The sequence below is a fragment of the Aegilops tauschii genome, chromosome 1, assembly GCF_002575655.3.
Source record: "Aegilops tauschii subsp. strangulata cultivar AL8/78 chromosome 1, Aet v6.0, whole genome shotgun sequence".
Taxonomy (NCBI): Eukaryota; Viridiplantae; Streptophyta; class Magnoliopsida; order Poales; family Poaceae; genus Aegilops; species Aegilops tauschii.
This window is the reverse complement of record NC_053035.3, coordinates 504,793,406-504,803,281: the sequence shown is the minus strand read 5'-3', so window position 1 is coordinate 504,803,281 and position 9,876 is coordinate 504,793,406. Positions and strand designations below refer to the sequence as shown.

Below are 9,876 nucleotides of genomic sequence, written 5' to 3'. Positions count from 1 at the left end.
AATGCCATAATAGGTAGGTCTGGTGGCTGTTTTGAGGAAGATATAAGGAGGTTTATGTGTGATAGAGCACATCATATCACGGGGTTTGGATGCACCGGCGAAGTTTGCACCAACTCTCAAGGTGAGAAAGGGCAATGCACGGTACCGAAGAGGCTAGCAATGGTGGAAAGGCAAAAGTGCGTATAATCCATGGACTCAACATTAGTCAAAAGAACTCATATACTTATTGCAAAAATTTAGAAGTCATCAAAAACCAAGCACTACGCACATGCTCCTAGAGGGATAGATTGGTAGGAAAATACCATCGCTCGTCCCCGACCGCCACTCATAAGGATGCACAATCCAAGGACACTTCATGTTTCAAATTTGTCACACAACTTTAACCATATGTGCATGCTACGGGACTTGCTAACTTCAACACAAGCATTCTTTAAATTCATAATCACCCAACTAGCATGACTTTAATATCACTACCTCCATATCTCAAAACAATTATCAAGTATCAAATTGATCATGGCCTCCAATTCACTTCCTATGATAGTTTTTATTATACCCAACTTGGATGCCTACCATCCTAGGACCAATTTTATAACCATAGCAAATACCATGCTGTTCTAAGAGACTCTCAAAATAATATAAGTGAAGCATGAGAGACTAGCAATTTCTACAAAATTAAGCCACCGCCATGCTCTAAAAGATATAAGTGAAGTACTAGAGCAAAAACTATCTAGCTCAAAAGATATAAGTGAAGCACGTAGAGTATTCTAATAAATTCTAATAAAGTAGGCTTCTCCCAAAAGGTGTGTACAGCAAGGATGATTGTGGAAAACTAAAAAGCAAAGACTAATATAATACACGACGCTCCAAGCAAAACACATATCATGTGGTGAATAAAAATATAGCTCCAAGTAAAGTTACCGATAAACGAAGACGAAAGAGGGGATGCCTTCCGGGGCATCCCCAAGCTTAGGATTTTGGCTATTCTTGGATATCTTGGGGTGCCATGGGCATCCCCAAGATTAGGCTCTTGCCACTCCTTATTCCATAATTCATCAAATCTTTACCCAAAACTTGAAAACTTCACAACACAAAACTCAACAGAAATCTCGTAAGCTCCGTTAGTGAAAGAAAGCAAAACCACCACATAAGGTACTATAATGAACTCATTCTTTATTTATATTGGTGTTAAACCTACTGTATTCCAACTTCTCTATGGTTCATAAACTATTTTACTAGCCATAGATGCATCAAAATAAGCAAACAACACACGAAAAACAGAATCTGTCAAAAACAAAACAGTCTGTAGTAATCTGTAACTAACGCAAACTTCTGGAACTCAAAACAATCTGCCAAAATAGGACGACCTAGATAATTTGTTTATTGATCTACTGCAATTGGAATCAGTATTTTATCACGTTTTGGTGATTTTAAACAATTGTTTTCGTGAACAGAAAGTTTCTAGAATTTTCAGCAAGATCAAATATTCATCATCCAAGAAAATCCTATAGGTTCTACTTGGCACAAACACTAATTAAAACATAAAAACACATCTAAACAGAAGGTAGATGATAAATTTATTACTAAACAGAACCAAAAATAAAAAACACAAATAAAATTGGGTTGCCTCCCAACTAGCGCTATCGTTTAACGCCCCTAGCTAGGCATAAAAGTGAAGATAGATCTAAGTAGTGCCATCTTTGATTTTCAGTTTTTTAGCGGGGTCATGCTCGAATTCGGGGGGTTCTTTACGTTTCCCCTCATACTCAGGAATTTTTAGATCTAAAGAATCCAACCGCTTATTGCAAAGGGTAATCAACATATTCATGCGGTGAAGATTTCCGCTAACACTCTTAAGAGGTTCAAGAGATTTTTGCAAGATTTTTGTTACTTCGCAAATCTTTTCAAACACTTGTGTTTCTTCTTGGGTAGGATGTGATCCCCCTTTTTGAGGTGGTGTTCCCACTACTCCCTCTATAATCTCATGCGCAATACTAGGATCAATTTCAATAAAATTCCCTTTGGCAATGCAATCCAAGAGTTGTCTATGGGACATATTTAGCCCAACATAAAAATTCCGAAGTAAAATTCTGAAATTCACATCTAAAGTGCAATTACGATAAAATCCCATCATCGTATACCAAGCATCTTTTAAGTTTTCTCCTTGCCTTTGCTTGAAGTGAAGAACTTCAAACTCGGGAGACATAGGAGCGGATAAGGGACTAGCCATAGCGACAAGATAAAAGACCCAACACACGAGCAAACAAAAAGGCAAGCGAAAAGAGAGAGGAGAAGGTTGGTAAAGAGAGGGCAAATAAAACGGCAAGGGTGAAGTGGGGGAGAGGAAAACGAGAGGCAAATGGCAAATAATGTAAATGCGAGGGAGATGAGTTTGTGATGGGTACTTGGTATGTCTTGACTTGATGGAAGCTTCCCCGGCAACGGCGCCAGAAATCCTTCTTGCTACGTCTTGAGCTTGCGTTGGTTTTCCTTGAAGAGGAAAGGGTGATGCGGCACAGTAGCGTAAGTATTTCCCTCAGTTTTTGAGAACCAAGGTATCAATCCAGTAGGAAGTTCCTTCAAAGTCCCACACACCTACACAAACAAACAAAGAACTCGCAACCAACGCAATAAAGGGGTTGTCAATCCCTTCACGGCCACTTGCGAAAGTGAGATCTGATAGAGATAATATGATAAGATAAATATATATTTGGTATTTCATAATATAGATGCAAAAAGTAAAGATGCAAATAAAAGTAGATTGAAAGCTTATATGATAAAAGATAGACCCGGGGGCCATAGGTTTCACTAGTGGCTTCTCTCAAGATAGCATAAGTATTACGGTGGGTGAACAAATTACTGTCGAGCAATTGATAGAAAAGCGAATAATTATGAGATTATCTAGGCATGATCATGTATATAGGCATCACGTCCGTGACAAGTAGACCGACTCCTGCCTGCATCTACTACTATTATTCCACACATCGACCGCTATCCAGCATGCATCTAGAGTATTAAGTTCATAAAGAACGGAGTAATGCATTAAGAAAGATGACATGATGTAGAGGGATAAACTCATGCAATATGATATAAACCCCATCTTTTTTATCCTCGATGGCAACAATACAATACGTGCCTTGCAACCCTTTCTGTCATTGGGTAAGGACACCGCAAGATTGAACCCAAAGCTAAGCACTTCTCCCATGGCAAGAAAGATCAATCTAGCAGGCTAAACCAAACTGATAATTCGAAGAGACTTGCAAAGATAACTCAATCATACATAAAAGAATTCAGAAGAGATTCAAATATTTCTCATAGATAAACTTGATCATAAACCTACAATTCATCGGATCTCGACAAACACACCGCAAAAAGAGTTTACATCAAATAGATCTCCACGAGAGAGGGGGAGAACATTGTATTGAGATCCAAAAAGTGAGAAGAAGCCATCTAGCTAATAACTATGGACCCGAAGGTCTGTGGTAAACTACTCACAACTCATCGGAAGGGCTATGGTGTTGATGTAGAAGCCCTCCGTGATCGATTCCCCCTCCGGCGGAGCGCCGGCGAAGGCTCCAAATGGGATCTCGCGGATACATAAGGTTACGGCGGTGGAAATTATTTTTAGGTGGCTCCCTGGATGTTTTCGGGGTACGTGGGTAAATATAGGAGGAAGAAGTAGGTCGGTGGCCGCTCGTGGGGCCCAGAAGATAGGGGGCGCGCCCACCAGGGAGGGGCGCGCCCTCCACCCTCCTGGCCGCCTCGATCGCTTCTTGACGTGCACTCCAAGTCCTCCGGATCAGGTTCGTTCCAAAAATCACGCTTCCGAAGGTTTCATTCCGTTTGGACTCCGTTTGATATTCCTTTTCTTCGAAATACTGAAATAGGCAAAAAAAATAGGAATACGGGCTGGGCCTCCGGTTAGTAGGTTAGTCCCAAAAATGATATAAATGTGTAAAATAAAGCCCATAAACATCCAAAAGGGGTAGTAAATAGCATGGAACAATCAAAAATTATAGATACGTTGGAGACGTATCGTAGGCGCAATCTTAATTGGCTTTGTACCTTAGGACACAGTTAAGATTGAAGAAGGGTGTTAGACTATATTTATACATAGCTTATGTACATGATTGTATCTTGTATTGTACACATGGTGTACACCTATATATATGAGATAGCCACACCTGTATTAGGGTGTCATGCAGTTTTCCAAACCCTAAGTCTTACACTCATTCCTTGCATGCTTCTTGCGCACGGGGCGGGGCCGGACAGCCACGCTGTCGACCGTGGAAGTGGGGACAGCGGTGGCGGAGGGGTTTGGCACGTCCCCCATGGCGAGTGGGTAGGAGGGCTAGAGGGCGGGAGGTTTTTTGGGACAGGGGGAATGCAGGTGGATGTCCCACCGATGGGCAGGCCAGGGGGGAACACAAGGGCGGGCGCCGCCTGCGTCCGCACGACACAAGCCCGGCCTAAATTTAGACCGGAAATGGGTCGCGGGCAGACGAAAAAGGATGGCCACCTATTTGTGTCGACGTATTGGGCCAATGTTTCTAACCCTTTCGATCCAAATAGACGCGTGCAAACGAAATGTGTCGGCGTGTTGGAATTGACCGCTACTCCTCCCTCCCGGAGTCCACTTCACTACAGGGATAACCTTGACCTTGGTATGCTCATTCGTCCCTCCTCCACCCAGTGAGCCCTAGGAAAAACACCTTCATCATTAAAGTTTTTTCATGAATACGCAAAGCTTGCGTATTATTTCATTGATAGATAGAAAGAAACAACAATGGCATACATGAGAGAATGGAGGCACATCACACTAGATGTGGGAGGAGCATACACGGACACGACACGACACGACACAAACTTTCTAAGCTCGAACTCTAGCAGCGAAGGCAAAGAGACGAGATACATGACATCTAGACCACGTCGCGACCAACAGTAGGCACTTACTTCGCACAACCATGACACCAAGACTGACCAGATCAATGTACCTCCCACCTCAAACGCCTAGAGATATGCAAGTGGGATGCGGGACCTGGCCGGACCGGAGAGGGAGTGTCACGGATGTCGTACATTGCGCCCGCGAGTAACCAAGACAATACCTTCATGAAGGGTACGACACCGAGAGGCCTCCACCGTTCGGTCCGGCGAAGCAGACCTAGGGTTTCTTCCGATATTCGAGAAGGGGCGCAAAGAAGAGGTCACGACTGTGCCTTCAAGACTGCAGCCAACATCGGCAAGCCGATCAAGGCTTTTGCGCCGGCCAAAGTTGGAACAATCCCAAACACCGCAGGGTGAGATGTCGTGATGTTAGGCCAACTCCACCGCGCGACCCCAAACGGACGTTCGTTTTGTCCTGATTCTGTCCGTTTGGGTAGGGCAATGGGGTCGTGTCCGGGCCTGTCCTGGGATGCGGTGTCCGTGCGCCCAGCGCGCGGCCGCATCCGTTTGCCCCATCCCGTCCGCTAGGGCCTAAAATGCCCATATTTTCATATGAAAACAAGTTTGCACGTCCAAATATTAATTGTTTGAAAATTAAAATAGTTTTACAACCCAATCAAAATTGTCCCTAATAAAGATAGTTTTACAACCAAATCGAAATTGTCTTGAATGAACATAAAACGAACCAATACATCTATCGGTTGCCAATATGCTCCCACATGTGCTCAACCAAGTCATTTTGAAGAGCCTTATGAGTGTGCCAATCACGCAACTCACGATGGAACTGGACAAACTGATCAAACGTGGCCGGTTCTTGGTGTAGGGGCTCAACATTGTCACTTTGAAAATCAAATCCTTGGTCGAAGATACTGTCATCACGCTCGTCCTCGACGATCATGTTATGCATGATCACACAAGCAGTCATCACCTCCCAAAGCTTCCTTTCATCCCATGACAGTGCAGGGTATCGAACGATGCCCCATCGGGATTAAAGCACACCAAAAGCACGTTCCACATCCTTTCTAGCACTCTCTTGCATTTGGGCAAATCTCTTTCTCTTCTCACCTTGGGGTTTCGAGATTGTCTTCACAAAAGTTGACCACTGAGAATATATACCATCAGCTAGATAGTATCCTTTGTTGTACTGGTGGCCGTTGATCTCAAAGTTGACAGGTGGGGAGCGGCCTTCTACAAGCCTCGCGAAGACTGGAGAACGTTGCAGCATGTTGATATCATTGTGAGAACCTGCCATGCCGAAGAAAGAATGCCATATCCAAAGATCCTGCGATGCCACCGCTTCTAATATGACAGTGCACTCGCTGACATGCCCCTTGTACTGGCCCTGCCAAGCAAATGGACAGTTCTTCCACTCCCGGTGCATACAATCTATGCTGCCAAGCATGCCTGGAAAGCCTCTAGCTGCGTTGGTCGCCAACAATCTCTCTGTATCAGCGGCAGTTGGCTGCCTCAAGTACTCTGGGCCAAACACCTCGATCACAGCCTGGCAGAACTTGTACATTGACATTAGACATGTTGTCTCGCTCATATGCACGTACTATCCACCAGATCGCCTGGAATTCCATACGCAAGCATGCGGACGGCCACGGTGCATTTCTGGTAAGAGGAGAACCCAAGCTTGCCAAGGGCATCTGTCTTGCACACGAAGTATGGGTCATGAGCAACCACTCCCTCTCGGATACGATTGAACACATGCCTTGCCATTCGAAAACGGTGACGGAATTTATCCGGCTTGAAGAGCGGTTTGTTGGAAAAGTAATCGGCATAGAGCAGGGCGTGGCCTCTCTCCCTGTTGCGGTTCAAGTTGGGAGCACGGCCAGGGACTGACCCCCTGTACCGAGGAAGCTGCCGTTGAATGTGGTCGTGAACGACCAGTGCAGCCACCACAAGATCTTCATCATCCGACGACGAATCGTCCGATGAACAAAGGAAGTGGTGGAAGAAGAACTCGTCTCCACTGTCCATACCTTTGTGGGCAAATGTCGAACACCTTGCGGTCGTGGTGGCGAAGAGGCGGCGATGATCACCTCGACGCAGCAGGGGTGGTTGGCGCCGGCTATTGGCCGCTCTGGAGTCGTCGGAAGCTGCTGCGGCCGCCGTGGTACGTCGCCGGCGGTCGTGTCTCCTCCGCCACCGGCAAAGACGGCGACGGCCAAACCTCCTCCGATCGTCGGCCAAAACTACGGCGAAAGCGCGGGCGTGGTGGCGGCCATGTCCACACGTGGTTTGGTATGGACGGCCGGGGGCTGCACGGTGCGGAGGCGGCCGGAGAATAGCAGCGGCGCCGGCGGCGGGGCGGGAGAGAGAAGGTCGAAGCGTTGGGAGGGAGGGACTGCTAGTGTCCCCGATAGGCGGGCCAAGGGGGGGACAAGGGCGTGCGTAGCGGCCGTCCGCGCGCGTCCGTTTCACCCCAAACCGAGCGCAACTTTGGGCCGGGGATGGGTCGAAAACGGACGGATTCCGGACATTTGTCCGTTTGAGGCCGCGCGTTGGGCCGCGCTATTCGTCCGTTTTACCCCAAACGGACGCACGCGGACAAGATGGGGTCGCGCGGTGGAGTTGACCTTATTGTCTTTTTGATATCAACGACATTGTCCGCGAGACATCTCTTCATAAAAGGTCTCGAAAGGCCCAAAAGACCATCGAGACAAGTTTCAAATTCAAAAACCCATTTAGACAAACCTCTTGCATGCGTGTCACGTATGTTTGGAGTTTGTAGAGAACATTTATTTTATTCATTGAGAGAATAGAGTTTGTACAGGTTTTTTTTAACTGTTAGAGTTTGTTGGTGTAGGTGTTTTAGTTTTTTTTTTTTGCGGGGAGGTGTAGGTGTTTTAGTTGTTTATACTGATAGAGTTTTTAAAAAAAAAAATTGATAGAGTTTGTTGGTGTAGATGTCGCGCGGTACATGTTACCTGACGTTGATTTGTACTGTAGTAATAACGTGCAAGCAGTAGCACTCCACATGAGGCGATCGGTGCTCGGCCAATTAGGCGCGAGCACACGGATCGTGTGCTTCGTGGAGCGAGTTGCGAGCCGTGGGATTGGGGCGTTGACGAATCGAACGGCTGCGCCTGCATGCGCTTGTCCTCACGCGCTCACGGCATGCGAACGTCACACCTTTTCGGGCCCTTGCCCGTTCGGGAGTAGCGGATCCACCCCGTACTATACTATTCGGGTAACGTACCAGGTCAGGTCAGATTGTTGCCGTTTTTACCGCGCGGTGATTCTCAAAACAAAAATAATAATAATCGCGCGGCAGGTTAATGCGAGTGCTTGTACCGGCGGCCGCGTGAACTAAGAGCATGGTTAATAGTATAGCTAGCTGTTGGCTACTCCCTCCGTTCTCAAATGTAAGTCTTTATAGAGATTTCAACGAGTGACTACGTACAAAGCAAAATGAGTGAATCTACACTTTAAAATATGTCTACATACATTCGTATGTTGTAGTCTATTTGAAATGTCTAAGAAGACTTATATTTAGGAACGGAGGGAGTATAAGCCAGTGTCATGTCATCTACAGTCCATCTTAAACTAGTCATAATGGTGAGTAACATACACTATAGTAATATACATATATCCCTAAACTATGTTACTACCAGTAACATAAGTGTGGTAACATGCAAAACTTCATTTATTAGGTTATAGACTCATATTGCATTGGGACATGTGATGTTACAGTAAAGTTAATATAACTATCTCTCTCCTCATTAACTCACTGCCACATAAGCAATTTTGCTGAGTTGGACTCGATATTACTGATGAAGTTACTCCCACTGTGGTTAGTCTTATAGTAGTCAACATATACAATAGGGGGTGTTTGGTTCAGAAGTCCTAAGACTTTTTCTAGTCCCAGGGACTAATAAAAAAGACTCTCTAGTAGAGTCTTTTTCTAGTCCCTGTAGAAAAAGTCCCTCCCGTTTGGTCCCTAGGGACTTTTTAGGGACTTTTTCTAGTCTCTGAGACTAAAAAGTCCCTGAACCAAACACCCCCATAGTAGATCAAAAGAATGTATTACTTTTTTATTATGTGGTCCACCTTTCATTCTCCCAAAGTGCCTAGGAGCACGTGCTAGAGTTGCTCTTCACAAAGAACCCGCTTATCTTCTCTCTCCTCTTCTCTTTCCTCCAACTAAGAGCATGGTTAATAGAAGAGCCGGCAACGGGCTCTATATGAATGCCAGGTCACTTGTAGCCACCAAGAAAGAACTCTCGTATAACAAAGCTGGCTGTAGGCATTAGCTATAGTAATTAATGTCTACATGCATGGCAAAGAGAAAAATGCAATTGATTGGACAGGAGGAAGCTGCGCTAGTTTAAGCCCTTGCATGCAGTTTATTTGTCTCGAGCCTTGCGCTACAGCCGGCGACTCACGGAGCGCCCGCTCCCTTCTCTCTCCTGTCTTCTCTTCCCTCCAGCTGGACTTTGTCTGAGGTGGAACAGCTTGTAGCCAGCTGACTAGGCATTATTATACTTACTCTAAGTAGAAATATACTAGTTTATTCCTTGTAGCCCGCTGACTCAGTTCTATTATACTTGCTCTAATCGTGCGAGCCGCAAATTTGTTCGGCCATCTGTACGCGAACGAAACCAATCCGTGAACACTGATGTGCGAGCCAGCATCCAACGCTGTCCTCATACATTTCAATTACCTTTTTTAAATTTACCGAACGAAATTCATGTAAACACAACGAATTTCATTAAAGTTTAGACATAATTTACATAAACGTACAATTTCCCAATCGTTTTACTAAAAACTATAAAAAAACATAAACCCTTATCAAACGACCACCTCGTACTGCGTGGCCGCCCTGTCCTGTCACACCGTCCTCGTCATCCATGCCATCGTGGTCGTTGTCCCTGCAGCGGCGCAAGGCCGTCAGAGGGTCGCGACAGCTTTGTCCGGCGACTGCCCTGC

The 9,876-nt window shown here is 45.6% G+C and overlaps 2 protein-coding genes across 2 annotated transcripts; both read right to left on the bottom strand.

Annotated features, from left to right (window-relative positions):
* Positions 1–5,929: 5,929 nt before the first annotated feature.
* On the bottom strand, positions 5,930–6,460 carry LOC141039224 (uncharacterized). The gene is made up of 2 exons (XM_073506561.1): positions 6,325–6,460; positions 5,930–6,186 (listed from the first exon to the last, which is right to left on the bottom strand). The coding sequence occupies exons 1-2, from the start codon at positions 6,458–6,460 to the stop codon at positions 5,930–5,932; spliced, it is 393 nt and encodes a 130-aa protein (XP_073362662.1).
* A 23-nt stretch (positions 6,461–6,483) lies between these two features.
* LOC141039223 (uncharacterized) lies at positions 6,484–6,924 on the bottom strand. Its single transcript, XM_073506560.1, has one exon. The coding sequence runs from the start codon at positions 6,922–6,924 to the stop codon at positions 6,484–6,486; it is 441 nt and encodes a 146-aa protein (XP_073362661.1).
* Positions 6,925–9,876: the final 2,952 nt, after the last annotated feature.